The sequence below is a fragment of the Pollachius pollachius genome (assembly GCF_949987615.1).
Source record: "Pollachius pollachius genome assembly, chromosome: 15".
Taxonomy (NCBI): Eukaryota; Metazoa; Chordata; class Actinopteri; order Gadiformes; family Gadidae; genus Pollachius; species Pollachius pollachius.
The window spans coordinates 19,944,461-19,969,460 of NC_136948.1; the positions used below are offsets into that span (position 1 = coordinate 19,944,461).

Sequence of the window (25,000 nt, forward strand, 5' to 3'; positions counted from 1 at the left end):
ACCTCCTTTGCGGTGACATTATCCTTATCAAGTATCTCCTCCTCTGTCGCCAGGGAGGTGTAGAAATTCTGTACCTCATTTTGAACTATACAAACAATGTCAATGCCCTCTTCGGCATCTGTGACTCCCATCTCCTCAGCTGATTTGACCTCAACATCTCCCTTGCTTTTTCTGGCCATCTCTATCATGCCCTCCTCCACACATGGTTCCAGGACCCTGACATGCTCTACAGTGTCGTGGGGCTCTTCTTCAGTTGCCAGGACATCTAACAAAGGTTCCCTGATGTTTGGCGTTTCTCTGTTGGCGTCATGATCCATTGAGGTTTTGACGCTGCATGCTTGCATTGCTGCACCATCTTCATCCTGCATTGCTGCAACATCCTCAACCATTTCTGAATTTTCTTCCACCCCAGCAAGTTTATCGATATCACCCTCATAATTTACTGCATTAGAGACCACTTCATGGCTAGGTTCAGGCACTACTAAGGTCACATAGTCTTGTACTTGTTGTCTTTCAAATACTTTGGGTAGAATTGTCTCCCGGTTAATCAAGACCAGTTTAATTGCTGTTGGGGCCTCCAAGACCTCGGTAACTTCTGTTACAGAGTTAACGGAAGCATTGTCTGTGTCTGGAGTTGGGATAACTTCAGAAAGAACATGTTTTTGAAGTGCTTGGGGTACACTTGTGTCTGAGTTGATAGAGTCTATGTCAACTTCTGTTGATCCTTCCAATAATTTTGCAATGTCTGCTAACCCATGTTCATTTTTGACAGCGCACTGTCTGGGAATTTCATCAGGGTCTCCAACTACAGTTCTGAGCACTTTTTTAATGAGCTCTTGTGCTATCAATACTGCTGCTTCCTCCTCAGCTTCAGCTGTAGTAGAAGCAGAGGCCTTTTCTCCATTAGTTACTGGGATGTCAGATAGAACTTGCTTTCCAATAACCTCAACCACACTGGACCCCAAAACCAGAGGGGCTATTTGTACAGTAGGTGGAGCTTCAAACTCTTGTTGAACAACTTTACAATCTTGTTTTACGACTCTCTGCTGGGGAATTTCATGAGGGTCATCGTCCCCGGTTGGAAGCGCATTACACCCAACCACTTGTAGCAGTACCTCAGTTTTATTCTCAACTACAGCTGTCACTGAGACAGAGGCTCCATTGGGGACTGGGATGTTTTCAGATACAACTTGCTTTTCAAAAATTTCAACAATATCAGCATTGGAATCCAGAGAAGCTACCTGGTCAAATTTCGATGCTTCCAGTTCCTTTGAGACTTCAGTGACCTGGACATCTGTAACTGAAATGTGCTGTGGTTCTTCATTGAGATTGCTTTCTATAGAAACAGGCTCTTTTACCAACAATGATTGCTCTGAATAAATTACTTTTGCATTTTCCACTGTAAACAAGGTGTTGGCATTCTCTGCATCAGATCCTAGCTCTTCAGTAACTTGCTTTTCAATAACCTCAACAGTACTGGAATCCGAAGTCAGAGGGGTAATTTGTACATGAGATGGAGCTTCAAACTCTGTTGACAGCTTAACTACTTCACCATCTTTTACCACATTCTGTTGGGGAATTTCATTAGGGTCATAATCCAAGTTTGAAACCGTTTTAACCACAAGAGCTTGCTGTGATAGTAACTCAGTTTCATTCTCAATTTCAGCTGTCACTGAGGCTACATCGTGTACTAGGATGTCTTCAGATATATCCTGCTTTTCAAGAACCTCAACGATACCAGCATTATAGTCCACAGAATCTTCATCAATAGATGTTGATGCTTCCAATTCCTTAGTAATGTCAGTGATCTGAAAAACATGTGTGAATGAAATATGCTGTGGTTCCACAATAAGATCGCTTTCTACAACCACAAGCTCTTTTTCCAACAAACATTGCTCTGGTTGAGTTACAGTTTCTTTGTCTTCCTCAACTGAACTGACGGGGTGGGCATTCTCTGCATTAGATCCTAGGTCTTCAAATGTAACTTGCTCTACAACAATCTCAACAATACTGGACTTTGAAATCAGAGGGGCTGGATGAAGAGTAGGTGGAACTTCAAACTCTGTTAACACCTTAACTACTTCATTTTCTTTTACCACACTCTGTTGGGGAATTTCATTAGGGTCATAGTCCATGGTTGGAAGCTGTTCAACCACAAGAGCTTCCTCTGTCAGTACCCCAGTTTCATTCTCAACTTCAACTGTCACTGAGGCTACATCGTGTACTAGGATGTCTTCAGATATATCCTGCTTTTCAAGAACCTCAACGATACCAGCATTATAGTCCACAGAATCTTCATCAATAGATGTTGATGCTTCCAATTCCTTAGTAATGTCAGTGATCTGAAAAACATCTGTGAATGAAATGTGCTGTGGTTCCACAATAATATCGCTTTCTACAACCACAAGCTCTTTTTCCAACAAACATTGCTCTGGTTGAGTTACAGTATCTTTGTCTTCCTCAACTGAACTGACGGGTTGAGCGTTCTCTGCATTAGATCCTAGGTCTTCAAATGTAACTTGCTCTACAACAATCTCAACAATACTGGATTTTGAAATCAGAGGGGCTGGATGAAGAGTAGGTGGAACTTCAAACTCTGTTGACACCTTAACTACTTCATCATTTTCTTCTACCACACTCTGTTGGGGAATTTCATTAGGGTCATAGTCCATGGTGGGAAGCTGTTCAACACCAAGAGCTTCCTCTGTCAGTACCCCAGTTTCATTCTCAACTTCAGCTGTCACTAAGACAGAGGATCCTTCATGTACTGGGAATTCTCCAGATAGAACTTGATTTTCAAGAACCTCAACAATTCCAGCAGAAGCTAAATTAATATGTGTCTGTGGATCCAATTCCTTTGTGACTTCAGCAAACTGGACATCATCTTTGACTGAAATTTGCCGCGGTTCCTCACTACGGTCACTGTCCACAATTACAAGCTCTTTTTCCAACAGTGATTGCGCTGATTGAGTTACAGTTTCTTTCTCATCTTCAACTCTTATCAGGGTGCTGGCATTCACTTCGTTAGATTCGAGATTTTTAGATACACCTCGCTGTTCAAGAACTTCAACAATACCAGCATTATAGTCCACAGAAACTACATCAATAGATGTTGATGCTTCCAATTCCTTAGTAATGTCAGCGATCTGAAGAACATCTGTGAATGAAATGTGCTGTGGTTCCACAATAAGATTGCTTTCTACAACCACAAGCTCTTTTTCCAACAGACATTGCTCTGGTTGAGTTACAGTTTCTTTGTCTTCCTCAACTGAACTGACGGGTTGGGCATTCTCTGCATTAGATCCTAGGTCTTCAAATGTATGTTGCTCTACAAAAATCTCAACAATATTGGACTCTGAAATCAGAGGGGCTGGATGAAGAGTAGGTGGAGCTTCAAACTCTGTTGACACCTTAACTACTTCATCATTTTCTTCTACCACACTCTGTTGGGGAATTTCATTAGGGTCATAGTCCATGGTTGGAAGCTGTTCAACCACAAGAGCTTCCTCTGTCAGTACCCCAGTTTCATTCTCAACTTCAGCTGTCACTGAGACAGAGGATCCTTCATGTACTGGGATTTCTCCAGATAGAACTTGATTTTCAAGAACCTCGACAATTCCAGCAGAAGCTAAATTAATATGTGTCTTTGGATCCAATTCCTTTGTGACTTCAGCAAACTGGACATCATCTTTGACTGAAATTTGCCGCGGTTCCTCACTACGGTCACTTTCCACAATTACAAGCTCTTTTTCCAACAGTGATTGTGCTGATTGAGTTACAGTTTCTTTCTCATCTTCAACTCTTATCAGGGTGCTGGCATTCACTGCGTTAGATTCGAGATTTTTAGATACACCTCGCTGTTCAAGAACTTCAACAATACCAGCATTATAGTCCACAGAAACTACATCAATAGATGTTGATGCTTCCAATTCCTTAGTAATGTCAGCGATCTGAAGAACATCTGTGAATGAAATGTGCTGTGGTTCCCCAATAAGATTGCTTTCTACAACCACAAGCTCTTTTTCCAACAGACATTGCTCTGGTTGAGTTACAGTTTCTTTGTCTTCCTCAACTGAACTGACGGGTTGGGCATTCTCTGCATTAGATCCTAGGTCTTCAAATGTATGTTGCTCTACATAAATCTCAACAATATTGGACTCTGAAATCAGAGGGGCTGGATGAAGAGTAGGTGGAGCTTCAAACTCTGTTGACACCTTAACTACTTCATCATTTTCTTTTACCACACTCTGTTGGGGAATTTCATTAGGGTCATAATCAATGGTTTGAAGCTGTTCAACCACAAGAGCTTCCTCTGTCAGTACCCCAGTTTCATTCTCAACTTCAGCGGTCACTGAGACAGAGGATCCTTCATGTACTGGGATTTTTCCAGATAGAACTTGATTTTCAAGAACCTCATCAATTCCAGCAGAAGCTAAATTAATATGTGTCTCTGGATCCAATTCCTTTGTGACTTCAGCAACCTGGACATCATCTTTGACTGAAATGTGCTGCGGTTCCTCACTACGGTCACTTTCCACAATTACAAGCTCTTTTTCCAACAGTGATTGCCCTGATTGAGTTACAGTTTCTTTCTCATCTTCAACTTGTATCAGGGTGCTGGCATTCACTGCATTAGATTCGAGATTTTTAGATACACCTCGCCGTTCAAGAACTTCAACGATACCAGCATTATAGTCCACAGAAACTACATCAATAGATGTTGATGCTTCCAATTCTTTAGTAATGTCAGCGATCTGAACAACATCTGTTATTGAAATGTGCTGTGGTTCCTCAATAAAATCACTTTCTACAGTTACCAGCTCTTTTTCTAACAAACATTGCTCTGGTTGAGTTACAGTTTCTTTGTCTTCTTCAACTGTACTGACGGGTTGGGCATTCACTGCATTAGATCCTAGGTCATCAAATGTAACTTGCTCTACAATAATCAGAACGATACTGGACTCTGAAATCAGAGGGGCTGTATGAAGAGTAGGTGGCGCTTCAGACTCTGTTAACACCTTAACTAATTCATGATCTTCTTTTACCACACTCTGTTGGGGAATTTCATTGGGGTCATAGTCCATGGTTGGAAGCTGTTCAACCACAAGAGATTCCTCTGTTAGTACCCCAGTTTCATTCTCAACTTCAGCTATCATGGAGACCAAGGACCCTTTGGGTACTGGGATGTCTCCAGATATAACTTTATTTCCAAGAACCTCAACAATACCAACATTAGAGTCAACAGAAGCTAAATGAATATGTGTCGGTGGATCCAATTCCTTTGTGAATTCAGCGACCTGGATATCATCTGTGACTGAAATGTGCTGCGGTTCCTCGCTATCGTCACTTTCCACAATTACAAGCTCTTTTTCCAACAGTGATTGCACTGATTGAGTTACAGTTTCTTTCTCATATTCAACTTGTATCAGGGTGCTGGCATTAACTGCATTGAACTCGAGGTCTTCAGATACACCTTGCTTTTCATGAACTTCAACGATACCAGCATTAGAGTCCACAGAAGCTAAATCAACAGATGTTGTTGCTTGCAATTCCTTTGTAAATTCAGCAACCTGGAAATCTTCTGTAACTGAACTTTGCTGCGGTTCCTCACTAAGGTCGCTTTCTACAGTCAAAAGCTCTTTTTCCAACAATGATTGCTCTGGTTGAGTAACAGTTGCTTTCTCATCTTCAAATGTAATGTCGGGGTCGGCATTTTCTGCATCAGATAATAGCTTTTGAGATGTAACTTGCTTTTCAATACCCTCAACAAAACTAAACAGTGGATTCAGAGGGGCAATTTGAACAGCAGGTGGAACTTCAACCTCTGTTGACACATTAACTACTTCAGCCTCTTCTTTAGCAACACTCTGCTGGGGAATTTCGTCGGGGTCATCGTAAGCCATTGTTGGTGGTTTTTCCATAAGAATTCGCTCTATCAGAATCCCTGTTGCATTCTCAACTTTATCTGTTACATAGGCAGAGGCTCCATCTTGTTCTGGGATGTCTTCAGATACTTGCTTTTCAAGAACCTCAACGATGGCAGTATTAGAATCCACAGAGGCTTCATGAGTAGATGTTACTGGTTTCAACTCCTTAGTAACATCAGCGACCTGGACATAATCTGTAATTGAAATTTCGAGAAGTTCCTCACTAACGACACTTTCGACAGTTAAAAGCCCTTTAGACAACAACGATTGCTTTGACTGCATCGCAGTTTCTTTCTCATCTGCATCTGTAATCGAGGTGCATGCATTTTCTATAAGTGATCCTATGATGACTTCTAATGTAATTAGCTGGACAGATTGTGATGTTTTTAATTCATCAGTCACTTCAGTTAGTATGCCATCTTCTTGAATTAGAACGTGTCTGGGTACATCGCAAGGGTCCTTCTCTCTGGAAACAAGCTCTTTCTCTAAGAAACCTTGCTCAGTAACTATTGCAGCCTCCTTTTCAACTTCCTCTTCTGCTTGGGACTCTGCAATGTCTTCAGTTATTAACTGTTTTTCAAGTAATTGAACAACACTCACATCAGAAATTACTGAGGCCACAAATTGTGAAGTCAATGTTTCCAATTTATCTGGAACTTCAGTAAGTTGACCATCTTCATGACCTAACAATTCCCTGGGTTCTTCATAAGGGTCATTTGCTCTGTAAATATGCTCTCTCTCTGCCAAATCTTGCTCAGATACTGCCGCAGCCTCCTTTTCCACTTCACTTATTGATGAAGGAAGGGCATTTCCTGCTTGGAACTCTGCATTGTCTTCAGTTATAACCTGTTTTTCAACTGCCTGATTATTAGTATCATCATGAACCACAGATGTCATGTGAATAGACATTACTTCTTCCAATTCATCTTCTTCAACTGAAGTGTGCTGAGGTACTTCTGTAGGTTCCTGTTCTCCTGTTGCAAGGCGTTTCTTTGTCAAATCCTCCAGTACTGGATTATCTTCAGTTATCACCTTATGTTCAAGTACCTGAACATTGCTTTCTTCACTTTCTTCAACAGAAGTTTCTGTATGCAGTTCACCTGTTACTTCTGTGGTTTTGTCTCCATCCTCACAGAGAGCATCTTGTAAAATCTCGGTGACGTCTTCTTTTATATACATTTCTGTTTCCAGTGGAGTGTGTTCGATTTGTTCTTTTGCTTCAGTGGAGGGAGAACTGTCAGGTACTGTTGAACCTTGTTCTGGAATATCTTCAGTCATAGATTGGCTTTGAAGTTCTTGAACACCTTGCTCTGCTTGCCCCACGTCCACAGATGAAAATGATTGTAGCTGACTATTAGTCTCGTCTGCTTTCATTATGATTTCTTCAGGTTCAATAGGTGCTGACACTGGCACATGTTCAAACTCAGCAACCCCTACCTTGACAACTAAGAGCTCATGTTGTTCCTCATACCGAACACTAAGCTCAGCGACATCTTGCATCTGTTCACCACTCAGTATGTGACTTCCTTTAGAAATGTCATCTGTAGGTGTATCTTCTGAATTAGAAACACATGCATCAGTAAGTGTAAGTGTTTCGGATTCATCAACCATTTCCTCGCTTTGGACTTGTGCTTCATCATCAGTTCTGTTTTCTTTTATCTGATCATATTTGTCTTGTCGATTATTCTGTGGTAAAGCTTCATTATCTGTTTGAATTGTGGCCTCAACATATGAGTCGGTTTCAGGGGGTGCCATTTCATGATCTTGCTCATTATCGTTCTTGTGGTCGTCTATTGAAATTTCAGACACATTTACATTCTCAGCCGGGGGAGAAATAGCTGGGGTCTTAGCCTTATTACCTTCAGATGAAGAATATGCCACCAGTTGGCTCTCATTAATGTTTTTAAGTTCTTGATCAACAGACATCCCAGCAGTATGAAACTCCTCAGTCGTATCTTCAGATAAACACTGTGTGTAAATTGCTTCTGTCATGTCTGAAAAGCACTCTGCCTCTGCAACTCTGTCAATTGCATCAAATGCTTCAACAGTAAAACCAGTACATAGCAAAGTAGCATTGGAAGTTTGGTGTGTTGTCAAAATTGTGAGTTCTTTTGAGAATGATGTCTCCAATTTGTGAGAAGAGACAGAACCAGCAATTATTTTGGGATTCTGGTCACTTGTGCTCTCTAGGGTGTCATTCTGGGTTGCAGAAATGGATTCCACAACTTGATGGAGGAGGTTGTCTGTTTCTTTGACGTCATAGTCCGCTGGCACTGGTGTTGTGTTGCCAGATGTTTTTGAGGAGTCTGTCAACTGGGATACTGCTGAAACCATCTCTGTTTCGTCTTCTACTGTAATATCTATGGGCTCTGGTGCAGTAATAGCCTCAGATGTGAACTCTATTACATCTGCAATTGTGTCATCTCTTGCTGCATCGTCAGCAAATGAGGCAGGCGTGGCTATGCTCTCCTCGATTAGACCTTCCTCCGGGATGTCACTGAGCAGTTGAAGCTTGCTGACAAACTCTGACAGATCTTCCACTCCTTCCATGGAAGCAGGGGTTGTAGATGTCAGTTTTTCTAAAGCAGTTTCAGTGTCCTTAGTCCCTTTAGGCAAGGCTGGTGTGCTGTCACACATAACTACTGCTTCTGTTGTCTGACCAGTGAGCTCCTCTTGTTCTTTTGGGGCTTCAGCGTCAGCTGTTTGACTTTCTAGCACTGCCTGTGTTTTTCCTTGACTCTCTGTTACATGTACGTCAAATTCGGACAATGGAATAATTGCAGGTGTATCTGAGTCTTCCTCGTCTGAATGTTCTTCTCTTTCAGGCTTATCGGAAGGTACTTCCTCTTGCTTTTCATATGGTCTCCTCTTCCTTCTTCCAGGGAGAAATTTCTTTAATGAAAAGGTTGATTCGTCCTGGATGATTTCACTATCTGAGGTGTGCTCTTTGGTTTCCTCCCCATCTCTAGATTTCCGTTTTGGTGTGACCAGACGTTTTAATGATTTCCATGTTGACCCTTCGTCGTCTGAGGGACTTCTTCCATGCTCTGGGGAAGAGGCTAGGTTATCATCCATCTCATGTGAACTGTCCAGGTCTGTAGCATGTCTTGATTCAGTTGTCGGTCTGTTATCATCTCCCTCAGTTCTAGCTTTCTGCTCATCAGCACTGGAACTTTTTCTGCTCCTTCTGTTTCCAGAACCACACAAGAGTGAGTCCCATGAAACAATTGAATCTTTCCTCTTCCTGCTTTCCTCTGTGTTCCCATCTTCCATTTCTTCTCCCTCACTTAGCTTTGTTTCCTCCGGTTTGCTTGATACAATGACCTCCTCGTTACTCAGAGTGGAGTTTTTCTGGAACTTCTTAGGAGTAAGAAGTCTTTTCAACGTCTCCCAGGCACTTTCCTCCAACTTCTTCACCTCTTCTGGAGCCACTGCAGGACTTTCTTCTGTTGTACTCTCGGTTGACTCTACTGACGATTGCAAAGGGCAGGTAACGCGTTCAACGGAGTCTGATGATTTCTTCCTCCCTCGTTGCTTTGTGGAGACCTTCTTCAAGTTAGCCCCAGAAAGCAGACGTTGTAGTGAGCTACTTGGAAATTTGACCTTCTCTTCAGAACTGAGCAGTTCATCATTGGCATTAACAAGGTTTTCTCCGCTTCCATGACCATTGTTTGTCGGATCTGATTCGCATATAACCTCCTCATTTCCATTTTTTGTTTTCTGCTTTTCCTCAACCACAGAATCAGCCCTGGTTTCAGCATTCGGGAAAACCTCATCTTTTGCCGAGTCTTTTCCAATTCCTTCTATCCCGCCCTGTTCCTCTCTATCCATGTCTACCGATTCTTTCTCATTTGTTTTGTTTTTTTGGCTTTCCTCTTCGGCTGGTTTCTTCTTCTTCCGTAGACTAGAAAATATTCCGGTTGTAAAGAATACTTTAATGGGAGACAGCACCTCCTCTTCAGCCGAGTCCTGTGGACATGATCCTGCAGGCTCTACTTCTGACCTGACACCCTCTGTGTCGGCTTGGGCCAAAATCCCTTCTGTAGCTTCCTGATCCACCTCCGTTGCTGGGGGGGGTTTGTGCTCAACATTCTCCTGGATGTTCTTCTCAGATGTCATGTCCGTCACCGTGGGGCAGGTCGTGGATTCATTGTCAGCCGAGTCCTGTGCCGTGTGAGGATTGGCATTGTTCTCGCAAGTCTCGCTCGTGCTTTTGTTTGCCCCGACGCAGGTGTCCCCCGGGGTGCACGGCACCACCTCTTCGTTGGGGAGAACATCAGAAGCCATCTCAGCCGGTTTATCATCTGGGCCCTGCTTGAGGGTTAATTTCAGACTGATGTTGCTGAAAAATCTCCTGAAGCCTTTATTGATTTCGTTCATCTTATCCTCTTGATCGTTTAGCGATGCCTCATCGGCTTCGGGATCAGAATCGGTCACATCGTTGATCTCCACATCCTCTAACAGTGCTTCCTTGTCGTCCACCGTCGCAAATGTATCAGAAACATCTTCTCTTGCAGAAACCAGGGCTGATTCTGTGTCACAGACTGAACATGAGAAAACAAGATGTCACACTTCAAACAGGGGAGAAGGTGCAACATGTACTTGCTACATGGTAGCAAAGACAACATAATCAAGGAAGGAATTGTAAATGAGGCTATTCATACAGTGGAAAACAATAAACACTATGTAAATACTCACGGTCATCAAGAAACTCATCTTCAAGGTGATCGTTTAGTTCTGCTAGTGGGCCATCTAATTTCCCATGCAGACCGGAGATCTGTGTATCATTTTGGAGAAGCTGAAATGTAAAACATGTAGTGGATTATTTACATTAACTATTCTGTTTCCGTTCATTCGCATTCACACCTACTAGAATACATTAAAACACCACAGATAATTACACTTTTCAGAAATGACAAGTGTGTTATTGTAAACATTTTTTTTATGTTTCTTATTTACTAAAGACGGGGTGTGGCACATCTAAAAACATATTAGATCCACGGACACACACACACTGTCTAGGACTTTGTTTGTTATCCACACACAACATGGTTGAGGATATGTTATTAGTAACACAGGTTGTACAATTCAAACCTCCAGCAGCAATGGCAGCAGACCTCTAATCAAATTCCTGTCTATATATAGGTCATTGTGTCAATGGTTATAATGGACAACCAATATAATATTTATAAGGGTATTTGGTCACCAAATCATGTTGCCTTGTATTTCAACCATGGCAGTAGACATAGAAGATGCATGTACATATAAGGTGGCAATGGTGAGAAAACATTTTCCACTGCATTTGTGAGCGCCACTGTCTTTGAATATGAATATATATATATATATATATAACTTTTGCCTCACCTATATATTAGGGCATGATGACTTGCACTATTAATTCTATGCATCCAGTAAATCCAAATGTGTTTTATAATGGCCAGAGGCCTACCGAGGATAAATAGGAAGCTGATTCTCCTTCCTTAAATATGTTTACTTTTAAAGAAGACAAGCTTACATTGGGACCGGATTTTCTCTATTTATAATAATTTAAAGTCAAAACGTTAAGCAGCCAATATCCTGTTTAACCAGCTGTCATTCTATTTAACCAGCCTACTGTTCTCCAAGCCCACAGTCAATTAAAATGAGAAGAAAAAGATCATTTCGAGTTGAATAGCCTATCATAGGGCTACTACCAATGCAGATCACAGAGATCACACTTAAAATGTCGTATATCAGACATTGATCCAGGTCTGACTAAATAGACAACCACTAACCATAGATGGAGGAGTTACAATAGGGCAATTATATCCTGCACAACAATTCTAACTCTGCCCTCTCCAAAGGGGCAGGATAGCCAGTCAGGCTTGCTGTTCAAGACAGACTAGGGATGGTGCACGTTAAGATTCAATGCTGCCCCGGTGCAGGGTGCAGCTAGAAGGAAATTCCATCTCAGATTATTGGATCAAAAAGAATTAAAGTTTTTCTAAGCCTGGACATACTGCTGTGTGATTTACTGCCTTCTTTTCTGCCACAATTAGCTGCCTATGTGACCATCTTCAACATAAACAATCTATGTCAGGTCAATTAATCAATTTAAAGTGAAGTGGCTAGACCTGGCACAAATGTAAACAGGAAGCAGGCTATGTAAACTGTACATGGTTTGGTGGGAAATAGCAATTGTTACTTAGAAGAGAATAAAAACCTCCTACAAGCCTTTTCTGATTAGACCTGCAACTACTTATATCCTCAATTGAATGGTGCTTGAATCAATTGAATCAAAGAATCCATCTCTATGTCTATGTTTTCATTGAAATTTTGGCAGCAACACACTGCAGTGGGAAAAAAACAGCATAGAAGTTTGAGGCGTTTCATCAACAATAGCTGCACAGCCCTCACCAAAACAAATGGAATTTGGAAGCAATGTTTACCTTATCCATAAACCCTAAATTCAACATTATATAGGCGTTATACCACGACACGGTGTCTGTCTGATCAGTGACAATGGCAGGGATTACATATTAGGAGTTAATAATGCATTAAAAGTATCACCAAATTAAAGTTAAAACACTTACGCCTTTTCGACGATGATAAATTAAGGTCTACACAGGGCCTATTATCATTTAATTACTTTTTTTAAATGAAAAATGCGATACCTTGTCCTCCACGTTGCAGTCTCCGCTATCCTGAGCCCGGCCACTATCCGTATCTCTCTCAGCATCCTGCTCGGCGTCCCGCGGTGCAGACTGCGTGTCCCCCATCGTCTCGGGTTGCTGCGGAGAGCTGTTACTCCGAGGATGAAGAGCCTCGCTGTTCGAAGAGGAGAGTCGGAGATATCCAGAGCCCGCACACCAGTCGAGAGCTGCGTGCACATGAGCTCATGTGCTGCTGCGGACTCGCTACTGATGCCAAGTCTTTTAGAGGAAACACCTCCCTTGGTACAGTCACATGAAGGTGAGACCATCCCGGACCGGTCCGCCACGGCACGCCTCCCTCTCACTGCATCAAAGATAAATATATAATAAAGAGCCCCCTAGACTAATGCAACATCATGCGGAGCTAAGCCTACACAGCTATGATATACATTTGTGGGTCTTAGGGGCATCAGGCTATTGATTGACATAAGTCATCTTCTGACGATGCAAACCGACCATACATTAGCCTACATTTGTGAATGACACAAAGGCTTGTGTTTTTGTTTTGATTGTTCTGAATCAGATTCATATCAAAACATGCGTTACCCAGTTTTGGTGGGGATACAATATTAGCATACTAGTACTCTTGACAACATAATAATGTAAGCGTAGGCATATATTTAATTAGAATGACACGCATAAATCCAATTTGTATGTATAATTGAGCTACAACTATAAATTTGCCACATTTCTAAGGAACTATACAAGCTCAGTCTGTGTAATAAGCAAGTTAATGTGATTACAGGGTGTATCCCACGGTTCTGAGAGCAGATGTTTGCTCATTAGTACCTCAACTGTGACGAGTTTGAAACCGTTCTCAAAACAATTCCATGTCAGTGGCCTATATATTCTCGGATTTGTAGAAAGGAAAATGGTTTTATTATTATTTAGATGTGTAATCCACATAGGGAATCGATAAGGTACTTTGCTAAATGTAGGTCTATGCATATGAGGCCAATTCATATATTTTTCATAACAATACATTCCAATTAGAATAAACAAAACTCAATAAATATAACGTTTATTTATTCTATAACTGCAATCTTGCATGGCGTAGCCTATAGTTCCTATAAGTAGGCCATTATCAATTGTTTTTATTCTCTTTGAACGTTACATAATATATTGTGGCAGAAAAAACTTTGTTTAAGAGTTGACTTTGTTTAAGAGTTGACAAGTAGTCACACCAAATAGCCTGTTGGGCTCTATCCTTACTGTTTGGCCTATTGTTCCAAAGTAGCATAATGGATTTTTTGTTGTCGTCATTTTTATTGGCGTGCAAATTTCTGTCTTATAATAGGTTACTAATTAAACAGTTACACTTAAGGAACATAATCAAACTTTTAATACTCAATACTCATTGAGTATCATGTAAAGCAGTGAAAACAGTGGATCGAGTTCAACTGGAAACGTGGAACTAAAATCAAACCCCATCAATAAACCTTTTTCACTTCAAGGCATATTGATTAGAGAAGCTTTTCAGCAGGGTTTTACATTGGCAGGTGCCAGCGGCTCTTAGTAGAGTTCAAATCCCTAAAATAAACTTGACATATGTATTCTCTTTCTGCTTATTACTTCACACAAGAGTGAGACATTCTCACCTCTGATGAAATCCTTGCAGGAGAGAAAGCATGCGACACAGAAAAGCCTCGCAGAGTAAAATAAGTTCATTTGGAATTACAAATCAACTGACAGGTCAAGTGTAGCTCCCAGGAAAAAATCTTTCATGATGTTATTCGGACATTAACAGGGACATGAGGGCAGAATATCACGAGAAGCATAAACAAGCATCCACCGGGACAGCCTGAGAAGTGCTCATGTGTTCCCTACAGTCCTAGATATGATTGAATTAGTCCATGTTTAGTACTAGTCAGCCATGACAGAATGGGCCGATGAAGAGAGGCTTTGAAAGAAAATTCCAAGTTTTAGGAAACCTGCCCACTCTGTTTTTGCTCATGCAGGAATTTGTACTTATTAAGCATATTTTTTGACGAATGAGACCGTCATGAACTCATGTTGATTTGGTTTGATTTGAAGCAACGATATCCTGAGAGATTAAAGAGATGCATGCTCACTGATAGTAGACGCTAAATTAAAAAGCCATAGGCCCTACCTGAAGCTTTTCTGATTCAAAACACTTCGTATCAGCCTTTATGGGCGAAAAAACAACAGCATTGAGTGAAACATTTTAAGAACTAGAAAGACACATGACAAACATGTTAATTTAATAAGATTCTCTGGTACAGTGGTATGTTTGTTCAACCAGCTAATAAGTTGAATTTATTAGTGAGCGGGCCTGGCCCACAGCTAAGGTAACTGGAAACAGCTGATGTTTTCTTCACTGATTACAGATCGCGGGACTGTGTACAGGAAGCAGCAAGGCGGTGGTCCATACACAAGCAACCATTTTAATTCATGCTGAGGTGTGTTGGTGTGTCTCTTTGGTCTTCTATTCTATAGATCCCTGCAGACGCCTGAAGCTCTCTGGTCACTGGTAGTGGTGCGATTGGAAAATAGCCATCTACATTTTTATCAATATCTATGGGCAATAGGCCCATTGTTGTTCAAACTGAACTACTTGCTTGTAGGGTAACACAGTGGCCATTATTTTTAAAGGATATTATTGTGTGAAATGTAAACTTAAATCTGTCTCTTTGGGAGGTGGTGTGAAGAAAATTCAGTGCACAAAACTGGATAGACTATGACTACAAAATTAGTACTTAATTACTAAATCTAATGGTTCCCGTCCATCCAATTTCTTCTTCTGTGGGAATGTGCTAAATTTGGAATATTTTTCTTTGAATAACAGACAATTGACACAAATGTAAATTGATTCCCTGAATCTTATTTAATCCTGACTTTTCATATCGTATCCTATTTTATCTTGTATAAAAGTCACCTTATCTAAACTCTGGACATTTGGAAGTGGAATCCTTAGGAATCAATGGCTTTGGTTAGAATACATGGGAGGCCTGGAGGACTTTAGGAACAGGTTCAACCATGGGGTTCTTGGGTCTGCTTTTCAGGAAGCAAGAGCACATTTAAAAGTCTTGAAAGAGGGGTCTCTTGATCAGGTGATGTGATTTAATGTGGTCCCATCTTGTTTAACCTAGGAGTTATTTCTTGTTCTATCTAAATTTGTCTCTGGTAAACCCTGGGTTTGCTTTGCAGAAATCAAGCCCTGATCAAATAAACGATGGCGACTCTGCCATCGTTGACTCTCATGTGACCTTTTGAGGATGATGACGGTAGGTCAGTGGTGAACATTCAGAACAGGTCAACAACATCATGTCATGTGTCTATGTGCAAGAGAAATAGTCAGGCTGAGATATATCATGAGGCTTCAAAACCTGTGTCTAATTCCTTGGAAAAGAAGTATAACGTATTGATTTAGACATGACGTTGGGAAACGGAAAGGACTTGACATCTGCGATGATCTCGATCATCAAACGAGAAGGAAGGGGGCTCACTATTGATTGACATCCAGTTTGTTAAACTTACATCACTTGGTTTAATACAGTTGAATGCTTTCACACACACAATGCTGGCAGCTGAAACATTTGTAACAAGAAATAGAGAAAACATTTACAATGTGCTAAAATAATGATGTCGTCATATATCCTTTTTCTTTCACCTTGATGTAAGGAAGGAAGTCTTGTTGAGATAATAATCTATTTCAAAGAGGCCTGTTTGCAAAATAAACCTCAGAGAAATATCAGGCTGAACTGGACAAAGAGAATTGTATAAATAAATACAAGCAATTTTATTCAGACACTATAAATTCACATCGTTAATGAATCACCGTAATTAATATTACATAAAAGGTTATTCCAGTCAGAGCAAACATAGCTTGTATGAATGGGAGATGGACATCGAGGCCTCAAGCAGTGAGTACATATTATCAACCAGCTTTAATCTGGTTACTATATTAGGCTCTACCAATAAACACATATCAGTTTTAACCCATAGGCAGAATGTTTATGTGTGTGTGTGTGTGTGTGTGTGTGTGTGTGTGTGTGTGTGTGTGTGTGTGTGTGTGTGTGTGTGTGTGTGTGTGTGTGTGTGTGTGTGTATTAAGGCTAACAAGGAGTATGCATAGGTTAATTCTACACACTGCCATGATACACTTGACATTGTTTTTTGGCCGATAATTGTGTATGTGTGCGCTTGCGTGTGTTGGTGTTTCCAGCTTCATATTAGGGCAACATTTTTATTAGACTCAAATGTAGGGGAAGTCAACCTCAGACCAATACTCAGCCCAGAGAGTTCCGGTAGGTTTGGCTGGACTTCGCTCTTGTCTTTGTGACTTCCTCTGTATTTATGTTTATTAATATCCTCAACACATTGTATTCTGTTAGAATGAGAGAACCAACTGGTTCAGCAAGACTTTTATTGACGTACTTACTTATGTTAAGTGGGTGCACCTACAACGATTTCAACACTTTGATGCAATAGTGAATTTTGCTCACGGATTATGCCATGTAGAATTCGGATAACAATTAATAAATCAGTTAGCTGATGTGACAGATTGTTTATGCTGACTAAAGCCGCTCTTCTGGAAACCCTTATCCATCTCATCACACGATGAAAGAGACAGGAGTTTGGGAAAAACCGTCATGCTGTCCACGAGAAGTTAAAGGCTTGATTCGGTGCGATCTCTGCTCAGGTAAAGAAGGCCAAACATTTTTTGGGAGATCATGCAACCCAAACACTTAGTGCCCTCTTGTGGAATATAAATGTATCTCTGTTTTCGGGTCTGTAGAAGGTTGGGTTTGAAAGGGCTTTTTGGTGAAAACGTTTTCAAAGCTTTGTATGACTATGGTATTTACATTATATGTTTTTATAATTTGATTTTGTTGTTTATTTTTTAAACATCTTTATATTTTACTTGTGATTAGTATAACAACAGTATCCTTACATTCGGACACTTAGATTTAAAACTGCACCTCTCTCACGCACACTAACACACTTGCGCGCACACACACACAAACACGCACGCGCGCGCGCGCGCGCACACACACACACACACACACACACACAACCTTCAACCACAGTTTAAAATCCCGCAAGCTAAAGTCAGAATGCTGTCTCTGCGTGATCAGTATGTTGGTTGATGATGAGGCACTCATTTCCACACCTATGGTGGGCCTAGATGATGTGTCATTTCCACAGCCCTGCATGAGGGTGGATAGTCACACACTACATCTGCTTTTAAAAGCTGACATCATAGATAAGAGAAACGATGAAAAGTACAACACTAAAGAAAATAGCCTGAAAATATTTATTTTCTATTATAAGTGCTTTGTTCAGGTTAAAGAGGTTAACACTTGCTCCGACTGTTCGTCAAACTTGTACAATTGGGATTACTTTGCATAAACATCTGTTAACTGATTGATCTCTGAATTTTGGCTGACTAAAACCGTGCTCTGGAAACGCACATCAACTTCATCACATGATGGAAGAGACAGAATCTTGTGAAAAACTGCGATGCTGTCCATGAGAAGTTAAAGGCTTGATTCGGTGCGATCTCTCCTCGGGTAAGGAAGACAAAAAGCTAGTTTTCAAGTGAGACATGTCTATGCAACCCAAACACTTAGTGCCATCTTGTGGAATATAAATGTATCTGTTTTCGGTCTATTCAAAGTTTCTTTTGAAATCTCTTTTTTGGCACATGAAAATGTCTTCAAATCTTTGAATGACTTTGCTATTTAAATCATATGCTTTTATAATGTGATCTTATTTTATAAATATATATATATTACATTCGATTTATAGTTACAACTTCGATTTAAACCACAGACACACACACACACACACACACACACACACACACACACACACAGTTTAATGTAACCTTCAACAACAGTTTAAAATCCCCTTCACACTGTAATAGCAGATGTAGTGTGACTATCCACACTCATGCAGGGCTGTGGAAATGACACATCATCTAGGCCCACCATAGGTGTGGAAATAAGTGCTTCATTATCAACCAACATACTGATCACACAGAGACAGCCTTCTTACTATAGCTTTAGCTGCTTTCAGAAAGCCTGGCTGACACATAAATACATAAGAGAAACGATGAAACATCTAATATTTCATAACTAACGTCAACATTTAATATTTTTTCTGTTTTCATTTGCGGGCCGCAGACTCTGTTGTCATGGTTCTTGTGTTCATATTAAAGAGTCCGACTTTGTCAGACTGTTTGTCAGATAGCCGTTCTCATTTAGTTAAAGATTATAGGTTTTGCATTAAGGCTCTGGTGCTCATCCTGTATGTGCTGAAGAGGCCCAACACTGACGCTCAGCCTTGTGCTTCTAGCACGTTGCTAAGCCACGCCTTCTTTTGGAAGATATCATCTTCCATACTTCCTCTTTAGAATTGTACTTGCGTCAGTGAGCGACACTGTAACTTGATCTTATCTCCATGTTCTCCTTATAGACCTAGAATAATTGTATTTAGTGGTGCTTGTAATGTACGTGACAATATAAGCATACAGACGCATACATTAAAGCAACCTTTGTGTGGAGAATACAGTCCATTTTGACAATGATATTTCACATATGCATGGAAGAATACGTTTGATACTGGGAAACATTTAGCATCTGCAAGGTCAGCAAGAGGGTTACAGGTCGGTGAGGGGTGGTGGCTGGTTCAACACGCACACACTGGATGTGCAGTACCCTGGCCCATGGGGCAGGATACTGTAGTGGTAAGTCTTCCAGCCCAAAGGTAGGGCTGGAAGAACGTCAGGTTGGAACCCTGACTTAGGCACTCCTCAGCCTTCGTGTAGGGATTCCTTGAGCAAGAAACCCTGCCTGCTTCTCAATGACCTCTATCTGATTGCACACAGTAAGTGGCTTTGGATAGAAGTGTCAACCGGTGGGTCAAGACCCATAAGTGGGTCACGAGGGCATCTCAAGTGGGGTCGCAGAGCACCTATGCCAAACCTTAGTCCTAAGAAAGAAGTCTACGAATGAATTAATGTTACAGTTTCAATGGCTTACATTTTCACTGAGATTAGCCCCAATATTTGCATCTTTTTATTCGCTCATGTTTTTGAGAGTTCGTGAAGGCATTCCCCCTCATGACTGAGGGGGATTGAATACTGTTTCCACGAGAGCTGCCTGCATTGTTCCTCTGCACATAGTACTACTTAGGACAACTGAATCTTCAACTGAAAAGTCTGTTTGATTGTGATTTTAATTTTTCATCCCTGATTCGTGCTCTTGCATTTTCAATCTTCATTGATTCGAATAAATAATAGAATAAAAATTGATTGCAGGCAACACTTTATTTTGCCTACTGACATCTTTTTCAGTGATACAAGATTGGAGGATAGGCAGATTAACATGTACATTAGATTGAATTGGATTAATTGTTGCACTAAAGATGTCATTCATGCCTCATCCTTTAGTTGTTGAGTGAGATGTTGATAAGGAGTATAAGGACACATTTAAACATGTAGAGCCACACATTTATAGTAAAAAAATCATACTGATTTAAAAAAGGAGAAATTACAGGGAAACTTGAAAACAGTTAGGTGAATCCTGAGATAATGGTTTCCAAGACTAAAGAATCCGGTGCTTTGACCTGAGCTGTGGATACAAGATACTGGAAAAGGTTGAATGGAGATGTTCTCACGTCTTTTCTGATTTTAGAACACACAGGACATTGTATGTTTGAAGATATGAATCCACCGGAAAATTGATTAAGAAAAGGAGTAGTATAAAAATAGCTAAAAAAATTGATAACGCGAAAGGTTATCGGACAGCTTTGATCTTAACATCTGTTTTATTCTCCTTCGATCAGTTAAATAAATTGATTTATTTAAAGTGCCCTTTAGAGTGCATCAATTTCATTTCTAACAGAAGGTTACCAGTGAATGCTTTAAACTTAGACAGGGGGGAGAGAGATTGGAAAGACAGAGGAAGTGTGGCATGACTAAGAGCCAACGACTGATCCTAACAAGCCTTTGACAAGTCTTTCACAGATACAGAGTTTACAAAGTTCAGAACACATTCTGATCCTGTGGTCAACCCACACCCGATTCAAAGTTTAATTCACTTTTATTCCCACGCTGGGAGAAGATCTGAGTCTCCCTCTCTCTCTTTCTAATCCCTCATCTCCAGGACCCAGACGACTAGAGACAGACTGGGTCATCTACAGGCGCTGCTCAATGAGCCCAAAGTCACCGGACCCTTGCACCATGACCATCCTAGTCCAGCAGACCCAGAGACCCAATCAAGAAGCAGAGTGCCCCGACCTCCGGACGTCAGAGACCAGGATCTGGACGCCGTTCTCCAGGAGGCCCAGCAGATCCACATCCAGCAGATCCAGCAGGACCCAGACAGTGCGGAGATCCTTAGCTCCGCTGCCACCGCCAGGGCCGACGCCAGAGGAGAGGAGAAGCCGTTCGCCAGCGTCTTCACGGGAGGAGGGCCTTGCTGACCGACCTGAGGCCCGGCGAGGCTCCGCTGCGGCGATGCTGCAGAGGGGAGCCCCAGGAAGAGCTGCCGGCCACGGACCCAAAGGCAGCTGGAGATGGGGCCCTCCGACGATGGGGCTCTGCTGGAGGAGATTCTGGTGGCCGGGGAAGGCAGTGTTAAGGTGTTTGGTGTGGGGCTTAAGGGGATGATGGTGCACTCGCTCGAGATCCAGAGGTGCCACAGGGAGCTCCGGGACCTGGGGCACAGAGACGTTCTGTCGGTGTTTCTGGAAGTGGCAGTTCTTGCAGAGGAGCGGGGGCCGGCGCTGGAGGGTGGAGGACTTTACTAGGGCTGTAGGCCTTTTGAAGGCACTGTTAAATACACTTATCTGAAGCCTTTTATTTGTGTGGTTGCAGAAACACTATTGTTCTTCTGTGATATTTTTCTGTATTTTTATTCCACCTGACATTTGGCACATATCACCTCCTACAGGTTTCGAGTTATCGACAGTGAATGCCCAAATGTTGGGGTCCCATCCGGTAAAAAGTCTTTTGGAGCTTTCTTTACACTTGAGGGCACATCTATGATTTAAGGAAAACCTATAAAATGCAACTCCCCGAATATTTAAACTATATACACATTGGACATCAAAGCGCCTCAATCATTTTACTTTACTTTGCAGTACACCTCATGATAATCTGATCCTTTATTGGGTAGAATCGAGTTAGAGTCCACACTAACACTTTCCTATCAAGTCAGTTCTTGGTTTGTTTGTTCTACTTCATATATTCTTCATACATGTACTTATTTAATTAACTGATGACATAAAACAGTTACCGTTTTATTCGAATACATTGGGACTGGTATTATTAACCTGCTTTTCATTTTTAACTGAGCTTATGTTGCACACTTGAAAATAAACTCAAGCGTGACTTGAAGAGTAGTTTCTTTAATGAGTTCTGTAAACATACACAGGCAAGGTACACATCTGGTTACGACACGCTCTGTCCGCCATGTCTCAACACTGCTCTACAGAATGTGTAGCTTTCGGTCTGTTTACATCCTAATCTAAGTATTACACCATTCGCAAAAATACATATTAATAGACTTAGTAATCGGCAATGGAAATACACAAAATAAAAGCACATTTTGGCTCCTGATATTATTCCCAGTTCTTAACCTTGGCATACAAAGTAAACAAACACCATCTACATAAATGTACCGCGACCGGACCCTAATGGCGACGCAAGAAGATTAGCTTAGCTGCTAGTAGAAGTTGCTTATGACGGCATTACAACCTTTCAATACAACATCCACGGCTGAGTCAACTTGCCAACTCTTCCCCACATCCCCAACCCCTGCCCAGCTCATCCCATGTACATTCCTGACTCTTACACTGTCTGCTTACCTGTAAACATACACAGGCAAGGTACACATCTGGTTACGACACGCTCTGTCCGCCATGTCTCAACACTGCTCTACAGAATGTGTAGCTTTCACCGGACAGAGTGCACCAATAGACCAACGCCACTCTGTGGCGGAAATTAGGTACTACATGCATTACATTATATGGGCGTAAAGGAATATGGAGCACAATGTTTACAAAATGAAACAAAAACAAGAAGACTGACTGTTAAACAAATTATGGTAAAATGGGGGCGGGGGTGTACTTATCTAACACGCTATTCTCACACTTACAATTATTTATGAGCTTGTTGTTATATTACTTTGTTGATATGTAAATGCATTACGATTTAATCTGATGACATTAGATAGCCTCCACGTGTATTGGCCGCTGGTACTGACTATTTACATTGTGCAATTAAATAATAAAGCAAACAGCAATGTGCAATAAAGTGCGGTGGACAACAATGTCATGTTTATTTTTAGCGCTTAATTCCATTTAATTGACGATAGACCTAAACCAAACTCCAAAAAAACGCATAATCAAAACAACAGGCCTACCGTAGGACAGGATGATGTTCCTCTACTGTGAATGTGTTGCTGCGACTCGCGTTTCCTTTTAGGCTATAAAAAAAGGTGAGAGAAGAGTGTGATGTTGGCTTCCGCATTAAACCTCTTTTTGACTGAGCGGAACTCCCATAACGTTTGGGCTGGTCACTGTTAATGTCTACACGTTGAAATGAACGGGGAGAAAGAGGAACGCCACAAACCTTCTCGTCAGTGGTACTTTGGCTTCTCGGGTTTTGGCCGCTTGGGTTTTGTTTGAACTCCTTGATAAGGTATGTGTGACATTTTTTATTGTTTAAAAACACTTTATTTGGCCTAGTCACGGGTGCTTAATCATCTCAAGTATTCGGGTAAAACATTCCCATGTTAGGTTCTTTAATATGGGCCCATATTAAACATAACGCCCTGTCTTTGTGTCAATGAATAGAATAGTGGTCAGGATAAATGATAGGTTCCCTGTAATATAGACCTACTGTGTGTGTGAGTCGAGAGATCGTTGCAACTCTGAGAAGAACGTTTTGTTTTCATTTACAAAAATGTCATCGTGTTTAAAAATGTTAAATTCAATTAACATTCAATTAACTAAACCTAAGATTGTTACATGAGATGGTTTGGTTGTAGTGTCTTCCCATTGCTGTTAAGAAACGATTATGTTTTTACCTGATAAATGCTGATTATTGTTCAGGGCCAGAGATATTGTATGATGATGTGTTCCAGAGCACTCTGCGGCTGAGATGAGGGACCGACTGAGCGAGCTGCAAGTTGTCCGCCAAAAACCTCATGACCCCTGGCCTGAGGAGCAGAGCTTCAGCTCCACAGTCGACGAGAACCAGCAGCAGACTGTGGTGCTGTTCGATGGAGAGGACGCCATGGAAAGCTTCTTCAAGGAGGTGCTGGCCCTCCGGGTGGAGGTGGGCCAGCTGCGGATGAACGTGAAGAACCTGGGCAAGCAGAACATCCGGTTCCTCACCTCGGTGAGGCGCCTCAGCAGCATCAAGAGGGACTCCAACGCCCTGGGGCGGGACATCAAGAAGAGGGCGGAGCTGACGTATGCCCGCCTGGAAAAGCTGGAGGCGCGCAGCAAGGCGCTGGAGGAGGAGCACGGCCCCGCCTCGGCCCTGGTGCGCATGGTGCGCTCCCAGTACGTCTCGCTGTCCGGCGCCTTCCACCAAGCGCTATCCGAGTACAACGACGCCGAGGTCCTCCAGAGGGAGAACTGCAAGGCCCGCATCCAGCGGCAGGCCGAGATCATGGGCCAGGAGCTGAGCTGGGAGCAGATAGAAGACATGATCCAGACGGGCGAGTGGGGCGCCTTCACCGAGAACCTGCTCACCGACGGCCGGACGGGCGCCCGCCTGGCGCTGACGGAGATCGAGCAGCGGCACAGGGAGCTGGTGGAGCTGGAGGGCCGCATCGGCGAGGTGAGAGAGCTGTTCTTCCAGATGGCCCTGCTGGTGGAGGAGCAGGGCTTCATGCTGGACAACATCCAGGCCAACGTGTCCGCCACGCAGGACTACGTCACCAAGGCCAACGACCAGATCCGGCTGGCAGTCAAGTACAAGAAGGACAACCCGTGCAGGAAGCTTTGCTGCTGCTGCTGTCCCTGTTCTTGAGGTCGGAGATGGGTTTCAAGCGTCGTCACGGCTACACCTCACAAAAGACCTCAATGGGTTTCAAGCCTTCATCATCATCATCCCAATGTGGTGACACTGGGATGATGATGATGAGGCCTTGTAAAGGCAATGGCTGGTGTGAGGTTTACATTGGAGACACGATTTAAGGGCAAGGTCTGATATGAAAGGAGGCATCATGGGAATGTCCAGGCTAGACCTCAAGTGAATAACCTTAATGGGCTTAACACACAGTTGAAGTCTCCTTGCAGTGATGATTATGCATTCATGAAATATATACTTTTTTTCATGGGCTTGTTTGTTTATTTAAGTATTATGCTTCACTCTACCATTTCAGCATGCCATAATTG

General features: G+C 42.0%; 1 protein-coding gene across 1 annotated transcript; it reads left to right on the forward strand.

Moving 5' to 3' along the window:
• The first annotated feature begins 23,151 nt into the window (after positions 1-23,151).
• stx11a (syntaxin 11a) lies at positions 23,152-24,941 on the forward strand. The gene is made up of 2 exons (XM_079752562.1): positions 23,152-23,291; positions 23,737-24,941. Exon 2 carries the CDS (start codon positions 23,754-23,756, stop codon positions 24,630-24,632), a length of 879 nt encoding a protein of 292 aa, XP_079608688.1. The 5' UTR covers positions 23,152-23,291; positions 23,737-23,753; the 3' UTR covers positions 24,633-24,941.
• The last annotated feature ends 59 nt before the right edge of the window (positions 24,942-25,000 follow it).

What these genes read in the sequence shown, in the direction of transcription:
- stx11a (XM_079752562.1), top strand. Translation starts at nt 23,754, where the DNA reads ATGAGGGACCGACTGAGCGAGCTGCAAGTTGTCCGCCAAAAACCTCAT.